At 44.5% G+C, this 22,464-nt stretch overlaps 1 protein-coding gene across 7 annotated transcripts in view; it reads left to right on the top strand.

The window, feature by feature from the left end:
* MBTPS1 (membrane bound transcription factor peptidase, site 1) overlaps positions 1 to 22,464 on the top strand; it is a 50,089-nt gene that overhangs the window by 9,293 nt on the left and 18,332 nt on the right. For 5 of the 7 annotated variants that reach the window (XM_083370659.1, XM_083370662.1, XM_083370661.1 and 2 more), the window contains exons 3-15: positions 2,819 to 3,076; positions 6,262 to 6,465; positions 7,536 to 7,646; positions 8,776 to 8,885; positions 9,397 to 9,513; positions 9,775 to 9,842; positions 10,932 to 11,034; positions 11,232 to 11,383; positions 13,853 to 14,014; positions 15,787 to 15,931; positions 19,301 to 19,489; positions 20,066 to 20,238; positions 20,999 to 21,114. In XM_083370659.1, coding sequence (XP_083226785.1) covers positions 2,819 to 3,076; positions 6,262 to 6,465; positions 7,536 to 7,646; positions 8,776 to 8,885; positions 9,397 to 9,513; positions 9,775 to 9,842; positions 10,932 to 11,034; positions 11,232 to 11,383; positions 13,853 to 14,014; positions 15,787 to 15,931; positions 19,301 to 19,489; positions 20,066 to 20,238; positions 20,999 to 21,114 — 1,908 coding nt within the window. The remainder of the gene's footprint in view (positions 1 to 2,818; positions 3,077 to 6,261; positions 6,466 to 7,535; positions 7,647 to 8,775; positions 8,886 to 9,396; positions 9,514 to 9,774; positions 9,843 to 10,931; positions 11,035 to 11,231; positions 11,384 to 13,852; positions 14,015 to 15,786; positions 15,932 to 19,300; positions 19,490 to 20,065; positions 20,239 to 20,998; positions 21,115 to 22,464) is intronic. The other 2 variants (XM_083370663.1, XM_083370665.1) reach the window with 2 other exon arrangements.

Raw genomic sequence — 22,464 nt, 5'->3', positions numbered from 1 at the left:
AAGAAAGGTCACTTTGGGGTAAACCTCACTTAACAACTGTCCTGTTTAGCAATGGAAACATTGGGCTCAATAGTGGTTGTACGTCGAGGAAAAGCTGCTGAAAAGGCCTGGCCTGTCTTGTGCAGAAGAAGGCAGTTGCGTAACAGAGAAACTTATCACGGCAGCAAAAGGCTGATTAATTTATTTGCAGTATATTTTTATTATGGTAGGATTGTTGTCCTCAGAAGGCCAAATAACGTAACTGGCCTTGGAGACTCTGACCTTGGCTACGTCTAGCTCATTATTAACTACTTCATCACAGTCGGCAAAATATGTCTTCTGCATGGTATATGAAATCTGTTTCGCGCTAAGCCGGAGATGAGTCATGGACTACAGCCGTTAACTTTTCCAGCTTTCTAATCTTGGGGGATATTGGATCCCTGCTGAGCATCTGCCATAACATGTTACGGACGTGTTGAGGCTTGCTGTGTCAGGACTCATCAGTCTATGTCAGGGGTCGGCAACCTCGGCTCTTTTATGACTCGTGGACTTCAACTCCCAGAATTCCTGAGCCAGCTATGCTGGCTCAGGAATTCTGGGAGTTGAAGTCCACGAGTCAAAAAAGAGCCGAGGTTGCCGACCCCTGGTCTATGTGAACAGCAAATACATCAAGGCAATCCTGCATCAGCGCATTTACATAGTCAGATTTAAGAGGGAGGCGGTTTGGTATAGTGGTTAAGGCATCAGGCTAGAAATAGGGAAGCACAGAGTTCTAGTCCTACGTTAGGCACCTTGGGCCAGTCTTTCTCTCTCGGCCCTTAGAAGCAAGCAATGGCAAACCTCCTGTGAAATCAGCCAGGGTTGCCGGAGCAGGTACTCCGGAGCGCGGCTGGGACAGGCTGTCTGGAATGTAAGGTAACGGTAAAGTTTCCCCCGCACATGCGTGCTAGTCGTTTCCGACTCTAGGGGCCGGTGCTCATCTCCGTTTCAAAGCCGAAGAGCCAGCGCTTGTCCGAGGACGTCTCCGTGGTCATGTGGCCGGCATGACTAGATGCCAAAGGCGCACGGAACGCTGTTACCTTCCCACCGTAGTGGTCCCTATTTTTCTACTTGCATTTTTACGTGCTTTCGAACTGCTAGGTGGGCAGAAGCTGGGACGAGTAACAGGTGCTCACTCTGCTACGCGGCACTCGGGATTCGACCCGCCAAACTGCCGACCTTCTGACCGACAAGCTCAGCGTCCTAACCCACTATAGGCAGGTCTAAAAGCGGCCGGAGTGGTTTCTGACTTCCTGCCGCTTTCCCCATTGTTTGCGCTTTGGGGATCTGGCAGGGAATGTCAGAAATTGTGATGACGTGGCCGCAGCTCACATTCAGGCGCTGAGTCCCCAAATCCTGATTGCCGTGACTCTGGGGATGCGGGAATGGCCACCTCTTCACCGACTCTTCAGAAGTAGCCCTCATTTAGCGCCAAGGTAACTTGGAACGGTCGCTAAAGCAGTGGCCAAAACTCAAGGACAACCGTAGTTCAGGCATCTGAAAGGAATGAGTTCATTTGTCAAACACAGGAATTTTTGATATTGTGCTGTAGGCGACCTGACCTAATGAAAATCAAGGAGGACTAGGGTGCTGCCCGGTTCCTTTCTGTCATGGAATAGGGGAATGGCCTTGGGCAAAGAGGAGATGCTGCCCAGAGAGGCAGGAGCCCCCAAGAGCTTAACGGTCAGAGGAAGAAACTTAGGAGAGACACTCCCCACCCCCCTTGATGGATCAAGCAGTTGATTGAATGAATGAACGAACGAACCTTTTATTATCAAAGTACAACATGTATACAGTGAGATTGGCTGAGCCTCCCTTCGTGCCCCCAACCACCACCACCACAACTCACAGTGACAACAAACCCACCATCTTGTTACACCATGGGAGCTAATTGCACACAATGCACCGGCCTCACAAATCAATCGTATGTAAAGTTATTTCCTGTTCAGAAGCCTGACAGCCCATGGATGGAAGCTGTTCTTCAGCCTGTTGGTACGGCTGGCTATACTCCTTTATCTCCTACCCGATGGGAGGAGGGTAAAGAGGTACCGACCAGGGTGTGAGTCGTCCCTGAGAATTTTCCTCACTCTTCCAAGGCAGCGGGCCCTGGCGAGGTCATCCAGTGGTGTCAGGGGACAGCCCACGATGTTTTGTGTTGTGCTCACCACCCTCTGTAATACTTTCCTGTCCGTGGCTGTCAGACCAGCATACCAAACCACAATACCATATGAGAGGACGCTCTCTATAGTAAACTGGTAAAAGAGGGTCATTAGCCGTTGTTCTACCCTGTTCTTCCGCAAGACCCTGAGGAAGTGGAGTCTCTGTTGGGCCTTTCTGGCCACCTGGGTTGTATTGACTTTCCAGGTAAGATCTTCGCAGAGGTAGACTCCCAAGTGTCTGTTTTTATTTCATTGTTCCTGTTCCTATTTTTTATTCTGTTCCGTTCCGTTCCATTCTTTGTTATTTTTATGAATAACTCAGAAGTGGTGAACACCTTCCTCCTCTTAGTTTCCCCACAACAACGACCTTGGGAGGTGGATTGGGCTGAGAGAGGGCGACTGTTCATTTAGCCTTACAGTAAAAGAGCTAAAGTAGTTCATCATGTTTCCTGTCTGCCTTATCTGGAAGGGCTGACCCTTCGTTTTCAAGAATGATAGATGCACTTCCCTCCCTGTCTCCTTAAGAGGAGTTGATTTGGTGGCCTTTCCTGGAACTTGTTCCAGTAAAAGGCTTCGGACCCCTACACAGTTTTAAAATTTCCTTGGCCTTTTCTAACATGTAATAAACTGTCCCTTTGCAGAATACATCGTGGCTTTCAATGGCTACTTTTCCGCCCAAGCAAGAAGCAAATTCATTTCAAGAGCACTCAAGAACAGCGACATAGACAACTGGAGGATTGTGCCCCGCAACAACCCAGCCAGCGATTACCCCAGTGACTTCGAAGTGATCCGGATTGACGAGAATCAGAAAGCTGGGGTGCAGACGCTTGAAGACCATCCCAACATCAAACGGGTTACGCCTCAGAGGAAAGTCTTTCGCTCGCTCAAGTACACCGAGAGTAAGCACGCTCAGCATTTCAGTGAATTGTTCCTGGGAAGAATTGGCCAGCCCTCACTCACTTTCTCTGGAAGTTTGCTGTTTCCAAATCAAGTTTGGTTTTTAAAACCAAATTTTAAAAATGAATTTCCTTTTTAAAAAATGAAATTCTACATAGAGGAAAGTAAGGTTTTGCATTTAGGCAAGAAAAATGACACACACAGGAACGGAATAGGTGGTGCCTGGTTCAAAAATAATAATTACAAGAGGGATCTAGGAGTCCTAGTCGACCACCAATTAGGTATGAGCCAGCAATGCGCTGCAGCTGCCAAAAAAACAACAGTGCAGCCCTAGGCAGCATTAATAGAGGGATAGAATTAAGATCATGTGAAGTGTTAGGACCACTTTACAATGCCTTGGTAAGGCCACACTTGCATTCCAGGTTTGGTCACCACGATATAAAAAGGATGTTGGGACTCTAGAAAGAGTGCACGGAAGAGCAACAAAGATGATTAGGGGACTGGAGGATAAAACATACGAAGAACAGTTGCAGGAATTGGGTATGTCTAGTTTTATGAAAAGGAAGGGCGAGGCGACATGATAGCAGTGTTCCAATATCTCCGGGGTTGCCAGCAATCATTCTTTATGTGTTTTAGCCTCCAGTCCCCTAGTTATCTTTGTGGCTCTTCTCTGCACTAATAACAGTAAACCCAAATCCATTGTTAACAATCCATCTGGGTGGTTCGCTTGCTTGGAAAACACTATTGTCAGCAGTTTTGTGGGTTTGGATTGCTCTTTCTCCACACATGGCAGCATCCACAGTAACAAAGGGAATGTGCGCCATCGGCAGCTCGTATGCTACGTTGGGGTTGTCCCCTCACCTTTGATCTATACACCCAGTAGGAAAAAGAATATTCTTCCCCAGAATATCCCTGCAGCCCATGGTGCCCAACCTCTGCATTTGCTGAAAAAAATGCAGTTTCTTTTCTGTGCCAGTTGAAGAGTCCACAAAGTCTTATTTTTTACTCCTTTTTCAGTTTGGCCCGCTTGCTTTGGCCTTGTGAGAGATTATCTTTGGCCATGTCTTTCACCTTGAACTTCACTTTGAAGCTACTGAGAATGTTATCAGGAGAGAGAACCTGCCCATTCAATCTTAGGTGGAGTCAAGGCATGTCCAAGATAATCACTGACTACATGTTTTCGCCCGGCTACCAAGGCTGAAAATGCCACTAGGGCTATTTAGATATGATTAATAGATTATCGCCAGAGATACACAGTTTTTATGAATTTGTTTACAAAAATCAGCATTACGCTTTATGTACAGGTAATCCTTGACTTAACAAGCACAATGGGGACTAGAATTTCAGAATTTAATGGCATTGTGGCCATTAAATGAATCATCACATGACTGGACCCGATTTGACTGCGATTTTGGTTGTGGTTTAAGCAAATCACTAAGTGGCCTTTCAGTGAACCCGACTTAAACTTGTGAAACTTTCCCAAATGTTTTTGCTTGTCAGAAACCCGCTGGGAAGGAAACAAATTGCAATCACATGACTGTAGGTTGCTCCACAATTTGTAAGTGTGAACCAATTGCCAAGTGCCCAAGTTACGACCTTGTGACCACAGGTGGTGAAAACAGGTTGTAAGGTCATAAGTCACTTTTCCTGAGGTCGTCATAACTTCGAACTGTCGTTAAATCAATGTTTGTAAGTTGCTTAACTACATGATTTGCTTAACCACCATACTAAAAATGGTAGTAAAATCGGGTTCGGCCATGTGATGTTTCATTTAATGACCACACTGCTCAGCGTCTGAAAGCAGATACTACAAAGCAATGGTAAGTTATTTCTGAGCCAACCAGTGCAGCATATCAGCCTTTCTAAGCTCAAAAAGTAGCCAAGCATTCCTTTTCAGTTCTTTAATTCTGTAGTAAACTAGACTGCATTGATTTTGTGATCTTAGTTCTATGTGATCTCAGTTCATGATGATCGTACTCAGAAAAATAGCTCCATACATTTGTGGCAACTGAATAAACTTGACTAGATCTTGGTTTTAAAAAATCCTTCTAAGGTCTAAAACCTCAGGGCATGAATGAAGGAAAAAAAGAATCATGTTTGCTTTTTCCTTTACTGAAGCCTGTTTTCTAACAATGTTTTTCTGTTAACTGTGACAGAGCCGTCTTTTAACGCTGTTGCTAACATACTAGCTCCGATGGATTAGCAAAACATCATATCTGCACTGGATCTCTTTGATTAAATGTCATCTGAGGGGGTCCTTGGTGCTTCCTGAGCTGGGTGGTTTTCTTGCAGACATTTTGTGACCCAACCTTGGTAACATCATCAGCATAAATGACGTTACCTAGCTTGTGTGATGAAACCTCTGCAAGAAAACCACCAAGCTCAGAGAGACCAAGGACCCCTCAGTTCAACCATGAGCTACAGATATTCTCCTTTATTTTTTTTTATGTTTTTAATCCCATTTATATCCCGCCCTTCTCCGAAGACTCAGGGCGGCTTACAATCTAAGCACAAATCAATGTGCTTAGCAATAGCCTTCATTCTATGTATATGCCTGCTTATTAGGGCTTCCCCCCCCCAAGCGGCATTATTACAAAGTCAGCTTATTGCCCCCCACAATCTGGGTCCTCATTTTACCTACCTCGGAAGGATGGAAGGCTGAGTCAACCTTGAGCCTGGTGGGATGCGAACCTGCACTAATTGCAGGCAGCTGGTGTTACTTTATTGGTACCTTATCATCTGTTGGGATCCTAGGAGTGTACCCACTTCACCGCTGCGCACCCCCCCTCTGAAATAAAGCCCCTCCCGATACTTGCGTGGTCCCTACCTTGCTGGAATTCCAGAAAGTTCTAGCCACTCAAAGTTCAGTAAGGGGCGGGGTATATAAATGTTTTAAATAAATAAATAAATGTAGGGATACTTCGGCATGAGAAACTAGGTAGTACACAAGTGCTCTAATTCAGGGTTCCCCAACCCCCAGTCCGTGGACCAGTACTGGGCCGCGGCATGCCAGAAGCCGGTCCACGCAAACGAGCAAAGCCCCATCCGCGAGATGCAGGCAGCACACAAAACCACGCACCGTCCGCGGAAAACCCTCTCTCCGCGGAACCGGTCCCTGGTGCCCAAAAGGTTGGGGACCTCTGCTGTAATCGGTCAAGTGATATGTCCGTACTTCTCAAACCCCCAGCAGATCCCGCTGTTCCCTGTAACGAGACCCGATGGACGCAGAAGTGGCAGTCATCCCGCCCGCTCCGAAGGGCAAGCCTGTCGTTGGGTTCCGGCTTTTGGCACGCGACGGGCAGGCACTCCAGCAGGCGCTTGCTGAGAGCCATACCTCGGCAGGTGGCACAGACCCTTCAGGCAGACGTGCTCTGGCAAATGGGTTTTACAGGTAGGTCTGTTAAGTCGAGGCCACGTACGTTCTTCTCAATTACCAAAAGGGCTTAATAACAGCAGAGCTAACTTTCGGTTAGGAAGATTAGAGTTTTCTTTCTGGTTTTTTTAGCGTAAAAGAAAAGATTAAACATCCTTCGTATTGGAAGAATTCTCACTGCAGGTGGTTGTTTTTTTTTAAACCAAAACCACTTTATGTAGCAGTCGTGTGGAAGGGTGCAAGGGCTCAGTGTTGAAAGATGCTGACTTTTGTCAGCTGGAAATCTTGACAGCCCTGGTTTGAGACCCGAGCGCCGCACGACGGGGTGAGCTCCCGTAACTTGCCTCAGCTCCTGCCCATCTAGCAGTTCAAAAGCAGGCAGATGCGAGTAGATAAATAGGTACCACTTTGGTGGGAAGGTAACCATATGCCTTGGTGTATAGTCATGCTGACCACGTGACCGGAGAAGTGTTTCCTGTGGTCATGCTGGCTGGGGATTTCTGGGAGTTGAAGTCTACCTATCGTAAAGCTGCTGAGGCCACCTGCTAAACTCTTAAGGCAGGGAAAATATTTCCATAACACCTGTATGCATCGGCATTATGTATTTCTATATACAGCGTAAGCCTGCAGGAATTGTTTCTTAAAACACCCCTCAGAACTGGATCTCTCGTACTAATCTCTGATTGTGTAAAACAGGGGTGTCAAACTCAATTTCATTGAGGGCCGCATCAGCATTGTGGTTGCCCTCAAGGGGCCGGGTGGGTATGGCCAGGGTGGGCGTGGCCTACTGGGTGGGCGTGGCCTACTGGGTGGGCGTGGCTAGAGTGCGTATGGCCTACTGGGTGGGCATGGCCAGCTCTACATCATTGGCATCAAGGGTGCCTATGGGGCCTGGGCAGGAGTGGGACAGGTCTGAGGGTCTCTGGCAGGAGGAGGGTCTCTGGGCCAGGGCCAAGGCAGTGGGGGCCGTTCTCTCACTGTTTCCAGGATGGCTTCGCGGGCCACATGAAACCACTTTGCGGGCCGGATCTGGTCCCCGGGCCTTGTGTTTGACATGTCTGGTGTAAAACCTTCTTTTGTACAAATAGGAGGCGGTGTAAGAGTGGCTGTCTTTGATACTGGGCTGAGCGAGAAACATCCACACTTCAAAAATGTAAAAGAGAGGACAAACTGGACAAACGAGAGAACTTTGGACGATGGTAAAAAAAACAAACAACAACCCAAAACTTTCTTTTACGAGTTGAATTCTCCATCGTATGTTGCAGTGGTAATTTTGTGAAACAGGAAGGCTGGATCGGTTTTTATTTAGGATGTGAAGGCCATCTGGTTATTGAATCTTTCTCCCCAGACCTAATTGCCAGGTTTGACAGGAAAACTGATCTAACTTTATAAGACCTTGAGTCTTTTGCAGCTCTTCAGCCTGGTGGATTTAATTAGGCTCTACTGTTTTTCATTAACTTCTTGAGAAGGAAATTACATTTGGGAAAACATTTAAAAGGAACAATGACCGGTGCAAACATGAACAGAAATTGTGATTTGGCATCAGGATATGTTCATTTCGCGTGTTTCATAAACTCATGTCCTCTTACTTGCCTCGATGTAGTGGATCATTTGAAGCAGGGGTCCCCAACCCCGGGGCTGCGGCCCACTAGTGGGCCATGAGTGGTTCGGAACTGAGCCACGGAAGCGGTGGGCGAGTGAGTAAATGCACATCTCCACTTGCATAAGCAGCGGGTGAGTGCATGCGCACATGGTCCATTTGTGCGAGTGGCGGGGCGCATGCCAGCCACTTGCAAGGAACCATTTCCTCCCCCTCCCCACCACACACACACACACACACACACACACCAGTCCACAAAGCTGGAAAGGTTGGGGAACTCTGGTTTGAACGGTACATATTGAAACCTGAAGTCTCCATTCATGATGCTTGCGAACATTCTGATAACATGCCTAATGCATGTACTCACTCACACCTGTCATCTATGAACTTATCTGCATAGTGTCAAACTTTGCAAATATTTTGTGTTTCTCCTACTGCCTTCCCACAACATCTTTCAGTGGCCTCTGCCTATCACAGAGGCTGGATTAGCGAAAAGGCTTTATATTTATTCTGTTTGCACCGGGAGATCTTTTCTTCTCCCGTTCTTGCTCCTCGGAGCACGTTTGTGTGTTTGGCTTGGTTCCTTGAATCCTGGCAGGTCGAGACTGCTTCCTCTTTTTTCCTCCCTTTCCTCACCGCAAAAGTAGCTCCTCCGTAGCCACAACTGGCCAGACGGCAGCATATCAAAGCATCTTACTGTATTTTATTTGATTGCTTATCTTCGACAGGCCTGGGCCATGGAACCTTTGTCGCAGGCGTGATAGCTAGCATGAGGGAGTGCCAAGGATTTGCTCCAGACTCCGAACTGCATATATTCAGGGTCTTCACTAACAATCAGGTAAAGAGAGGGCCAGTATATATATATATATATATATAGCATGGTGGTTGGATCAGCATAGGAGTTAGATTAACACCGGGGAGGACCAATCCGTCCCAAGTCGTGGAAGCTCCCTGGAGGCCTTTGGACCAGTCTCCCTAATCTGTTTCCTAAGTTTGTGATGGACATAAAAATGGGAGGAGGAAATGCTGAAGGTGCCATTTCAGTACCTGGAGAAGAGGCGGCACGTAAATCTTAACACATAAATATAAAGAGAAGTCAGCGCGGCATTCCTTAACCTGGTGTTCTCCAGGTACAGGGGAATTGCATCTGCCAGAATTTCTAGCGCCCTTCCCTTCCCAGGGCATTTTTTATAATACTGGGGTCATTACAGGAAACCTCCCTGTCGCCTTAATTTTGGGTAGTGTTGGCTCCCCTTCTGTGTGCATGAAGAGGCCAGGCAGATAACACCTTGAGTATTGTTGTTGTTGTTGTGCTGCTTAATATTAAGACCTGTTTCATTTTCAAATAGGTTTCATATACATCTTGGTTTTTGGATGCTTTCAACTATGCTATCTTAAAGAAGATCGAAGTGTTGAATCTTAGCATTGGAGGCCCGGATTTTATGGACCGTCCGTTTGTAGACAAGGTTGGTACGGCATGGGGGGGGTGGTTTGTGGGAAAAAGAGTCGGATGGCAATTAGACCTTTTCTCCTTTGGTCTTAGAAGGTTTAGTTCAATAATTCACTATTTGGGTTTTACACAAAATAATAATAGCACCGGAAATACAGTGCTATTATTATCAATACAGTCAAACCTGGATTGCTTTACAATATAACCTTCTCTGAATATTAAGTCTTAAGGTAGCTAATCCCTGTGTTTCTAACATCTGATTATTTTCAATTCCAAGGTGTGGGAATTGACAGCCAATAACGTTATCATGATCTCTGCTATTGGAAATGATGGTCCTTTGTATGGGTAAGTGGTGTTTTGAGAGAGAGAGAGAGAGAGAGAGAGAGAGAGAGAGAGAGAGAGAGAGAGAGAGAGAGAGAGAGAGAGAGATGTATTCTTTCAGAGTAAATTTACAAATAAAAGTGCTTTTGCCATTTTTAAAAAAACAATGCTATTTCCCCCCCAAAATAACTTGATTTCTTTTCAGTGTAATCCCTCATCTTAGAACACATGCTATAATACGTGATATAATAGTTTCAGAAATTGTTTCTTAGGCAGAAGAGTGGCTGAAATTTAGTGCAGGTTGTGCTTATTATATCTCACTGAAATCCCATTGCTTTCAGTGCAGCTTAAAGTTGATGTTGATTTAATCGCAAGCAAGCCCAGTTGAGGCTGCACCATGGTTGATTTTAATCATTTGCTGAACAAGTCAGAATGTCCTAGTTTGTACTGTACCATAATTAGTGGCTTCACATATCATGCTTAGACAAAAAGTTGGATCAAGTTATATGTCAGCCACTAAAAATGCATACATCTATTGTAAATTTTCCTTGATTTCTGGCCATTGAGTTGTGAGAACCAGCTCATTTTTAAAATCAATTTATTGCTTTGTCTTTTTTGGAATATAGTGTAAACTTGGTGAGTCCGTCTCAAAGTGAAGCCCTTTAGATCTCATATACTGTACTGTATACCCTTAACTGACAAGTATAGGAATTATGTGAGATTAATGCAATTCATTTGAAAGTGGCAACAAATAACGCGGTTGGGAATGTTGAGGCTCAGATTCATATTCTTACTCAGCTATTTGCATTCTTACATAATGAAATTCCAATGATGGAGTCCCTTGGTTACCTAATTCACTTACAATCCTAAACCATAATGGATTCATACATCACAGTAAACCAAAATATAATTGTTTCAGAAATATAATAGCCATAAGGGGACAAAGGAATTGTACAGCGAGTGCTTTTTTAATTCTTTGCAGGGTTATTGTGAAGTTTTTAAAAAAAGGGCTAGGGAGAAGGGCAGAATTGTAGGTACTGCCCTCATCTCCTTGGGAACAGATGGGATGTGAAAGTAATAGATCAATAATAAAAAATATACATTCTTTTTCAGCACACTCAACAATCCAGCTGACCAAATGGATGTGATTGGAGTTGGTGGCATTGACTTTGAAGATAACATCGCTCGGTTCTCCTCCAGAGGGATGACCACCTGGGTGAGCACCTTCGTAGAGACATCGTGCTCAGGATGATGCTAAGGCGCTCAAAGGCTTAGGCTGGTGCATGGCCTTCTATCCCTTTACACGCCACACGGAAAGCGCAGTTTAACTTTTGTTAGATGTTGGCATAAATCTCATGCAATTGAAGCGTGAGCGTTAAGCCACTTGTTTGATGATTTGATTTTTCTGCCTAGGAACTTCCTGGAGGTTATGGGAGAGTCAAGCCTGATATCGTGACATACGGGTCTGGAGTGAGAGGATCGGGCATGAAGGGCGGTTGCCGCTCACTGTCTGGCACAAGCGTGGCCTCTCCTGTTGTGGCAGGTGCTGTCACGCTTTTAGTAAGGTACGTGCTCCATCAAAATACACGCCCCAGACTTCTAGGATAAAGCTGCACTGGTTCGTCATCATTCAAACCCCAGGACAACCGAGGAATACAAATTGCATCCTGGGAAATGCAGTTTTATAAGAGTTTTTAAAGCTGTGGGGAAGTTGTTTTAAATCTTGGAAGCCCTGCTTCCCATAGGGCAGGGGTGTCAAACTGCTGACCCCTGGGCTGGACACATCACGCGGAAGCCACGCCGGCAAAGGCAAAACAGTCCCGATATGTTGCGCGACATCACGTGACGTCGCAGGTTTGACATGTCTGACACAGAGTATTGCAATAATGTTTAAAACAGCTCAAAAACCATTCTAGCATACTTGCTTACTTCTACTCTTTTGGACTGTAACTACAATTGAGCTGGCCTGCTCTGTGAGTATCAGCAGGTCGATTTTGGATAGAGGGGTACAAGTAGCACTTAAAAATAGCAGTGAGACTTATATAGCGCTCCCTAGTACTTTGCAGCCCTCTCTAAGCGGTTTACAGAGTCAGCCTCTTGCCCCCCAACAATCTGGGCCCTCATTTTACCGACCTCGGAAGGAGGGAAGGCTGAGTCAACTTTACGCCCATCAGGATCGAACTCCTGGCTGTGGGCAGAGTTAGCCTGCCGTTCTGCGTTCTGCATTCTACACCACCAGGGCTCAGATCAATAATGGATGTATTTTCAGAGGAAATAGCACGCCAGTGTCAAATCCATCACAGCACAAAGCCTCTTGATCTCAGAGGCAAGAGTAGATTTCGCACTTCAGATTTTCTGGAAGCTTGTAAAAGCTTAACTGCTCCAAAAGGATTTTGAAATTTGAATGCGATAGAGCCTCCCCTTGCCCAGAACGTTATTGGAATTATTTTTTTCCCCCTGTCATTTCATTGTTGGCATTCAGTTATTGCATATTAGGGCATATTCCTGTTGCTGCACTTTTTACATGCCACAGAAGAATAGAGAAATAAATAGGGCATATCATTCAGAGTCTGTTACCAAAATCATACTCAAAAAAGGCAAATTTGAGGATGTCGTAGAAGAAGAAAAAATACGTATCTTTTGAGTTTTTTACATTAGGTTTTAAAAGTTTATGATTTTTAGCTTTGTATCAGATATTGAGTCCATTTTCCCAAACTTTGGCCAGACCTTAAGACAAATTTTCCCATCTTTTTTCTTTAAAAAAAAAAAAGCACTACTCTTTTTCTTGTGTTTAGTCAAATCACGCCTGTAACCTAAGCGTCTCCATCCTGAATTTCAACAGGTAGTCCTCAACTTACGACTGCAATTGAGCCCAAAATGTCTGTGGCTCAGCAAGACAGTTTGTTGCGAATGTTGCTCCATTTTACGATCTTTCCTGCCGTAGTTGTCAAATGAACGACTGCAGTTGTTAAGTTAGTAACACCGTTGTTAAGTGAATCCGGCTTCCCCATGGACTTGTTTGTCAGAAAGCGATCATGGGATCCCAGGACACCACAACTGCCGTAAGGATGAGCCAGTTGCCAATTGTTTGAGTTTGGATCACATGACCATGGTCGGGTAGGCAACCTTGGCTCTTTTATGACTCGTGGACTTCAAGTCCCAGAATTCCTGAGCCAGCATGGCTCAGCTTGGAAACCTCTCCCTTTCTCCTCAGCGTGGATGGCTCAGGAATTCTGGGAGTTGAAGTCCACGAGTCATAAAAGAGCCAAGGTTGCCTACCCCTGACCATGGGGATGCTGCAACCGTCATAAATGTAAAAGACACTCACCAGCCATTGTTTTCAATGCTGTTGTAACTTTGAATGTTCACAAAACGAACAGTTCTGAGCTGAGGACTACCTGTACAATTATGAGAGCGGTATTCTTAGTAATACAGTGAATCACTCCTGGTTCATCTAAAACAGTGATTGCAAACCTTTTAGAGACCGAGTGCCCAAACCGCAACCCAAAACCCACTTATTTATTGCAAAGTGCCAGGGCCGCATCAGCATTCTGGTGCCCTCTGAGTGCCGCCTCTGCCATGCAAAAACCAGGGGCGCAAAAATGGGCCACTGTGGTGCACGGCACCGATACAAGGCGCTGCACCATGCAAGAACGGCAGGGCTAGTGAGTATCACGCAGACACTAGCCATTTGCAGTGTGTGCATGCTCATGGCCCCGTGCGTGCATGCATGCATGTAAAATGCTTCCCCCTCCCTTTTCTTCTAGTCCGTCAATCGACAATGGTTGGTGACCTCTGCTCTACCATCTCTACTCGAGCTTGCTGGTTGGCGGCTTCGCCTCCTTTGTGCTGGGCAGGGCTCCTGCTCCGGGCGGTGGTGGCGACCTGATGGACCTGCTGCTGCCGGCAGTGGTGCGCTTGCCAGCAGAGAGGGCTCTGAGTGCCGCCTCTGGTACCCGTGCCATAGGTTCGCCACCACTGATCTAAAACTTTAGCATGATCAGCTCAACATTTCAGCTGTTTCTGGCTTTTAGCACAGTTCCGAAGCGTGAAATGGTGAATCCAGCTAGTATGAAACAGGCTCTGATTGCCTCAGCACGCCGGCTTCCCGGGGTCAACATGTTTGAACAAGGGCATGGCAAACTTGATCTTCTCAGAGCCTATCAGATTCTTAACAGTTACAAGCCGCAGGCCAGGTGAGTTTCTTTCCAAACAAACAGCTCACACCAGACCTTTTCGTTGGAAAAATAAATAAGCTGGCTGCAAATCCTGTTTTTTGCTTTTTCTGTATGATTCAACTGTTAGACGGTTACAGTAGGCTGTGGGACCAGATAGTTCTGGGGTGTGTGTGTATCAGTTCAGCAGGGGACTGCTTAAGATTTTATGACACTGTCTCCCTTACGTATTGGCTACAGTTCCAGAAGGCAACTAGTTGAGGAAAACTGGTTTCCAAGTGTTAATTTGTGGGCCTGGCATAGTTCAGTTTCTATGCCTCTTACATATTGTTTGGCATCAGCTGCCCCAATATACTTTAAAATATATTTTAAAAAACAGGCCATTATTTCACTTTTATAACTCGAAATGAAATGAAATGAAAACATGACAAAACTCTAACTTAGGAGAATGTGTAAGATTGTTGTCAATCATCTGTCAAATGGTTAGCTGAATTCTAAATATTCTTTAGATTCTAATGCTTTCTGCATTTATTCAAATTCATCAAGAGCATAGTTGATTTGCTTTATACAGGTAGTCCTCGACTTACGGCCATAATTGAGGGCCCCCCCCATTTTTTTGTTGCTAAATGACAGTTGCTAAGTGAGTTTTGCCCCTTTTTGCCATGGTGGTTAAGCAAATGACTGCAGTTAAATGAATCACATGGTCATTAAGCAAATCAGCCTCCCCCCCAATGCGTTTGCATGTCAGAAGCCATGTCATCATCTAGTTTGAGAATCCAAAGAAAACTCCAGATTAATTCTATTTCTGAAAATCTTAAAGTTTATTGAATACACTGCGTAGAACTGTCGAAGCAAAACTAACTCTGAGCTTCCCACACCAGTTCATAGACTTAAGCAATAGTTTTCCTAGCCAAACCCCCAATTTTCTCAACGTAATCCCATCAACAAGTCCGCTTTGTTACGGGAACCGTCTGCTTCAAATCCACACCTGTTCTGGTGTCCTTGACAAGGCTTCAGGCTCCCACGGCCTGCAGCTGAATCGAAGAAGCTTCGTTTCTCCATCTACCCACTTGAAAGCAACGCCTCCCACCCCCTTTGTCTAAAGCAGGGGTCGGCAACCTGAAACAGTGAAAGAGCCACTCGGAACCGGTTCCCTCACAAAAGGAAAAACTGGGAGCCGCAAAAAATTGTGTGCACATGCGCATACATACGCACATGCACAGAACAGGGTTTGACTGAAGAGTGGAGCCAAGGCGAGATATGCACCTACCCTGCATATTTGAATTGATTGGTTGAACTTTTTTTGTCCCACCTTTTTTTTTGGACTGCACATGGCAGAGGAGTGGGAGCCGCAGGAGATGGCTGAAAGAGCCGCATGCGGCTCCGGAGCCACGGGTTGCAGACCTGTGGTCTAAAGGCAAGCTGAAACGCAGAGGCACGTAGCTGCCAAAGTTTCACACTTGACAAGCCAGCTGGGAAGTTTTAAATGGTGATCACATGACAGCAGGACAGTGGGCTGTCCTAAGTACCTGCCAGTTCCCAAGCGCCCAAATTTTGATCGTGTGTGACCGTGGGGATGCTGCAACGGTCCTAGGCATGAAAAAGTCATCAGTCAACTTTTTTCAGTGCTGAGATTTTGAAAGGTCTCTTAAGTGAATAGTTGTAAGTCGAGAACTACCCCTACATTTCCAGTTTAAAGGCCAACGTTCATTGGAGGGTGAAACATAAAAGTATTTCGCATATGTTTATTGCTTCTCATGTGTTTATGCCTGCCCATTGTATTTCCCCTTTAGCCTGAGTCCAAGTTACATTGACTTGACGGAATGCCCTTACATGTGGCCGTATTGCTCTCAGCCCATCTACTACGGAGGCATGCCCACAATTGTCAACGTCACCATCCTGAATGGAATGGGAGTCACTGGGAGAATTGTAGACAAGGTAGGAGGTGGAGAAACCAAGCCAGGCTAAGGGACAACTGCTGCTTCTTGCTGCAGTACTGACGCCTGGGACACAATTTAGGATGATCCCAAATGCGCAACCTCAAAAAAAGAAAATAGACTTGTTAATCTCAAAGAGACTGATATTCATTGAACTTTAGAGGCAGTCCTTGACTTATGGGCACAACTGGGACTGGAATTTCTGTTGCTAACCAAGGCGGTTGTGAAACGGATTGCGCCTGATTTACGACTGTTTTGCCCCAGTTGTGAAACCAATCCCTGCGGTCGTTAAGTGAATCCCACGGTGTTCAGCAAATCCGGTTCCTGGCAATCACATGACCCGGGACGTTGCAGCCATTGTAAATAACATGCCGCTTGCCAAGTGCCTGAATTTTGTTCATGTGACCCTGGGGATGCTGCAACGGTTGTAAATTTGAGGACCCGTCGTAAGTTATTTTTCCAGTGTTGACTAAACAGGTGGTTATGAGAGGAGGGTTCAGCTCTTTCCATTTTATATCAGGGACATGAATATAAATCAGGATTTCTTTTGCCGTGTCATTTTTTTTAAGAACAATTTTTAGTGGAGAAGATGAATTCTATCGTGTCATTTTTTGTTGTTGTTGTTTTAATGCCTTTAATGCATTGCAATCCATTCGGGACAGAGAAACCTTTATGTCCCATTCTGATATAATTGTGCCATCGTGTTGGGAAATGCAGCGTTACAGTCTTCTATCAAATCAATTCAGGTTTATCTTTGCCTCGGGCTTAATTTGAAAGGGGCAATTAGTGGGTTCGGAATGCTTAACCCTTGTTATTATTCTGGCGCACCAGCTTGATAACCCACCAAGGAAGGATAAGCCTTGAGAGTAGATTTCTGCCACACCTTGAGTGTTATTCAGCAAACAAGGGCTTGAAGCATTAATCCAGGCATGTGCGTTGCCTTGCAAACAAAAAATCAGGACGATTCCCTTTTAAATGGGAAGAGAGTGGATTCCTGCGTTTACTCAGAAAGGAAGAAATTGCCTTCTAGAAAATAGGCTAAGAGTTTTTGCTGGAAAGGTCCATTTTTGAAGACAGTTTGAAAGCGTCATCTGTTTCAAAAAGGAGTTTAGACTGATCAAGCAGGTCAGACAAGCTGGGCTGGCTTTAAGTCATTCCAGGTCAGGTGAAGTGGGAGTTGTAACTATAAAAGAAAAGAATTCCATTTTAAAAAGTCTTTATCTGATGCCCATTTTTTTCCACTCACAGGTTAAGTCATTCCCTAAGCCAGATTGTCTAGATTTTAACTGAAACATTTGAAAAAAAAATTTTAATGGGCTTGAGGTACTGTAAAGTTCCAAACAGCTGTAGATAGTCCTCGGCTTATGTCCATCCATTCAGTGACCATTCAAAGTTTTGGCAGGACTGAAAAAAATGGATATTTGACCAGTCCTCAAAGTTCTGGCCTTTGCAGTCACGTAATTGTGATCCAGGCACCGGTTGCCCAGCTCACCGTTATGACATTATAGGGAGCTGCAGCCACATGAACCCATTTACATTCTTTCCTGCCGGCTTCCCCCAAGCAAAATCAATGGTGAAGCCGACAGAAGGTTACAAGTCACTCTAGTAAGTCTCACACATGTCCCTGCTTGCGGCACACACGCAGACACACACACACCAACGCAGGCCCCGCCATCACCACTGCTCCTGCGGTGCCTTATTTGGCACATCTGCCACTTCCTGCTTAACTGGCACATCTTGGGGTTATGAGGGCAACTGGGACTGCTGAGATTGTCATCACCAACGAGTGTGGTCACATGGCATCATGCTTTACAATCTCATCACAATAGCAATAGCACTTAGACTTATATAACACTTCGCAGTGCTTTATGGCCCTCTCTAAGCATTTTTACCGACCTCGGAAGGACATAAGGCTGAGTCAGCCTTGAGCTGGTAAGGATTGAACTCCTGGCAATCGGCAGAGTCAGCCTGCAATACTGCATTCTAACCACTGTGCATCATGGATTGATGGATGGATGGATAGAAGGAAGGGCAATAGTGATAGCACTTAGACTTATATACCGCTTCACGGTGCTTGACAGCCCTCTCTAAGCGGTTTACAGAGTCGGCCTGTTGCCCCCAACAATCTGGATCCTCATTTTACTGACTGTGGAAGGATGGAAGGCTGAATCAACTTTGAGCCGGTCAGGATCGAACTCCAGGCAGTGGGCAGAATTAGCCTGTAATGCTGCATTCTAACCACTGTGCAGGATGGATGGATGGACAATAGCAACAGCACTTAGACTTACATACCACTTTACAGCCCTCTCTAAGCAGTTTACAGAGTCAGCCTATGGCTCCTAACAATCTGGGTCCTCATTTTACCGACCTCGGAAGGATGCAAGGCTGACTCAACCTTGAGCCAGTCAGGATCGAACTGCTGGCAGTGAGCAGGGAGTCAGCTTGCAATGCTGCCTTCTGACCACTGCGCCACTATGGCTCTCTTTTATCAACAGCAATCCCCATCCCATTTGCTTTCATGACCCGAGGACTATCTGTATCCCCTGTGCTTATTATTGTCTCATTCTATTCCTTTCATTTATTGTCTATCCTGAGAAGTAGTGTGATTGGATGCAATCCCTAAAACTAAGTAGTTCACATTTTTTGAAAGGATCACGTTTGCCTCAGTGTGGCAGATTGTTTGCTGCAAACGTGACCACAAGCCAAAAGAGAGAAATCCAAACCATAGAATATATGACACTGACTAAGTGAAAAGAAAGACTACGGGTGACATGGTAGCAGCGTTCCAGTATTTGAGGGGCTACCCCAAAGAAGGGGTCAGGCTCTTCTCCGAAGCACCTGAAGGCAGGGCAAGAAGGATTGGATGGGAATTAATCAAGGAGAGAAGCAACCTAGAGCTTTCCTGACAGTGAGAACAATTAATCAGTGGAACAACTTGCCTCCAGAAGTTGTGGGTACTCCATCCAGTGAGGTGTTTAAGAAGACACTTGTCTGAAATGGTATAGACCAAGGGTAGGCAACCTTGGCTCTTTTATGACTCGTGGACTTCAACTCCCAGAATTCCTGAGCCAGCGTGGCTCAGCATGGAAACCTCTCCCTCTCCCCTCAGCATGGCTGGCTCAGGAATTCTGGGAATTGAAGTCCACAAGTCATAGAAGAGCCAAGGTTGCCTACCCCTGGTGGTACTATAGACTCTTCTGCCCATGCAGGGAATTGGACTAGATGACCTCCAAGGTCCCTTCCAACTCTTATTCTATGTTATTCTAGGTTCTAACCAGTATTGTGTTCACTGTTCTGCTTCTCCAATTCTTCAGCATCTGCGGCCTCGGTACTTTGAACATGCATTTGCTTTCTATTTTATCCTTTGTAGCCGGATTGGCAGCCCTATTTGCCGCAAAACGGAGATCACATTGAGGTGGCGTTTTCCTACTCTCCTGTTTTATGGCCTTGGTCAGGGTACCTCGCCATTTCCATCTCCGTCGCCAAGAAAGCAGCCACTTGGGAAGGCATAGCGCAAGGACACGTCATGATCACCATTTCCTCCCCAGCAGAGAACGAGGTTGGCTGAACCTTTTAAAGCTCATGTTTTGATATATGCATGCTTGATGCCATGGACAAACACTGCCACAGAGGGATATGTAGCCTCATTATAATGTGGGCATCCATTGGTTTGGATCTCCAAAGAGGATAACTTGCCACTACGCAGCACTGACTCTCTAATAAGATCAATAGTCTAAGAATCTTTAGTACTTTGGGAAGGATCCTGAAAAGTTGCTTTGAAATGTTCAAGTGGCACAAGCTTCAGATAACTGAAGTGTAGTTGCTTCCTTCAGTTAAAATATGCTTAGGAAACAGTGTATGGATATGATTGAAACAAGACTGGTTTGTAAGGAGGAAGTTAGGAAGAGGTTTTGTAAAACATTGTTGGCATTAACTATATAGCTGTATTTCCTTTGTGTCTTATCTCTTCATTTCTTGGGCTTGCTCTTATTGCTGTTCTGTTTTTGCATAGCATGGCTTGCCCTGAAATGGAACAGCGTGGTAGTTTATGTATGGATGGGTATTATCAGTGGATTGGATTACAAAATGGGTTTTGTTCAGGAAATTGGTTCGATTTTGTTTTGCTTGTTTTCAGTCAAAAGTTGGTGCTGAACAAACTTCAACCGTAAAACTCCCCATCAAAGTGAAAATTGTCCCAACCCCTCCTCGGAATAAGCGGATCCTGTGGGATCAGTATCACAATCTTTGCTATCCACCAGGATATTTTCCAAGGGATAATTTAAGAATGAAGAATGATCCATTAGATTGGTATGTTTATACAGTTCTGATAATTATTTATGGATGATAACGTTGAGATATGAAGATGTACAATGAGCTCAGTGTAAATTGTTATCTATTATTAGTGTTTTTTATTCTGAAGATATAATACTCTGCTTGAAAATCTATGCATCTGTATCTACATTTCTTCTTGCAAATAACTACAGTGTGCATATAGGTAGGCAGTAAAGCCTACCTTTTTAAACGAGGTAAGAATAAATACATCTTTGGTGAAACTCTTTTGAATAGGTTCTGGTTGGTTTTAAAAAGTCTCCTAATACTTTCTAAATTTGCACTTGAATCTGTTGGCAGCTTATTTTCAAGTTAAGATGTAATCATATGCAGGAAATCATTGCTTATGTTCTTTCAGTGTTTGGATAAAGTCGTTTCCTCTGAGACACGATAAATATTTAGTTTATTCAATTTTAGATTTTATTTGCTATTTTTACTTGGTACACGTTTTGTGCAGCCTGGCAGATAAAGACACTTTGATACTGAGCTTTTTGAATATTCTTTCTATTGTCTATTTTATTTTCTGTGAATTACAATCTCTCTCTCTTCTTCCTCTCTTCTTTCCTCCCTTCCTTCTTCCCCCCTCCCCTCCCTTCCGTTCCCCTCCCCCTCCCTTCCCTTTCCCTCCTCTCCTTTCCCCAAGAATTTCATTCCATAAAAAGTAATTGAAATTTCTGGTAGATCAGAAAGCAGTTTGAGAGATGATTAGACAACATATTTGATTTGTTCACCTCTTTAGGAATGGTGACCACATTCATACCAACTTCAGAGATATGTACCAGCATTTGAGAAGCATGGGTTATTTCATTGAGGTCCTTGGTTCCCCATTCACATGCTTTGATGCCAGTCAGTATGGTAAGTAATGATAAGTTGGTGTTTATTTCCTTTTAGATGAATCCAAATCTCAGGATTTCAAAATCCATAAAACCAAAGATAGGCAGATTCAGGTTTATACCATCTAATAATTTGCTAAACAACAAACTGTTCTGCAATCTGGACTCAAGTATAAAAATATGTCTGTTTGATCTGAAAAAAGGATGTCTCCGAGAATTGTGGACTTATTTTTGGTGCCAGATCTAAATTGAGCTTTTGGTGCTCAAGACCTGGTAACCTTCATTTTATGTGTCTTGGCAGCTCAGTTTAGATGGAAAATGCCATTTAGTTATTACGGTAAAAGAAAATGGAAGAGTTATCAAAACAAGAGAGAAGAGTAGGACTTGAATCTGTCTAATAGGACAGCAATTTTGAAGTGAGCTACTGCTAATTATATTTGAATGTTTTTATATGAAAATTCAAATTGCCCTCTTTCAAAGTGGATAGCAGGAGATTGTTCTTTATAATTATCAGGTTGTTGAAACACTTAAGAAATGAACTTGAGGCCCTGAATCCTAAGTAGGATTTCTTAATGCAGCGTTGTCATTGTTATTTGATAAGAGTCCATGAGGCTGATTTATTGTAGGGCTTTTATTACCTTTGATATGCAGTGTCAGATTTTCTCTTGACCTCACTGAATATCTGTTTAACATTCAGTCATTTTATTGTACAAAAGGACATTGAGGGTGACATTCTGCAGGTTAGGGTGAAAAGTGCACAGGTTTTAGTATATCTTAGGAACCCAAAGATGCATTCGCAAACACAAGACTTGACTCCAACCTCAAATTAACAAAACGATTCCTCTGCTGACTTCAGTATATTATTTTATGCCCCAATAAAACGTACTGTGGCTTAATGTGACGACAGGTTCATCCGACTTCTTGAGCAAGGGATGGGTTTCCTTGAGGGAAAGAGAAGGGATGAGAAGACGGATCACAAATTATCCAGCCCCGTTTATTTTAATCCAGCATATTTATGCAAGCTGCCAGGCACAAAGGATCAGGACCCTAGGTTAAGTTGCAGCACGGAAGATTTATTGAAGCCGATAAACAAGAATCTAGTAACAGTCAGTCTAAAGGGTCAAAGAAATTTAAGGGGGGTTGGGGGCTACGTTTGTGACAACGTAGGGACTCTAAGCAGATTACAAGTTTAACTCCATCCCCAACTTTGCCTGCTTTCCTCCTACATAAGCCTAGTCATAATATCATAATATAATATGTACAGGGAGTCCTTGACGTGTGACTGCAGTTGGGACCAGAATTTCCATTTCTAAGCAAGGCAGTTATTAAGTGAGTTGCACCCAGTTTTGCAACCTTTTTTTGCCACAGTTGT

This window comes from Vipera ursinii, assembly GCF_947247035.1.
Source record: "Vipera ursinii genome assembly, chromosome: 10".
NCBI lineage: Eukaryota > Metazoa > Chordata > Lepidosauria > Squamata > Viperidae > Vipera > Vipera ursinii.
Note: the sequence above shows the minus strand (reverse complement) of the source record. Positions and strands in the feature narration are given on the sequence as shown.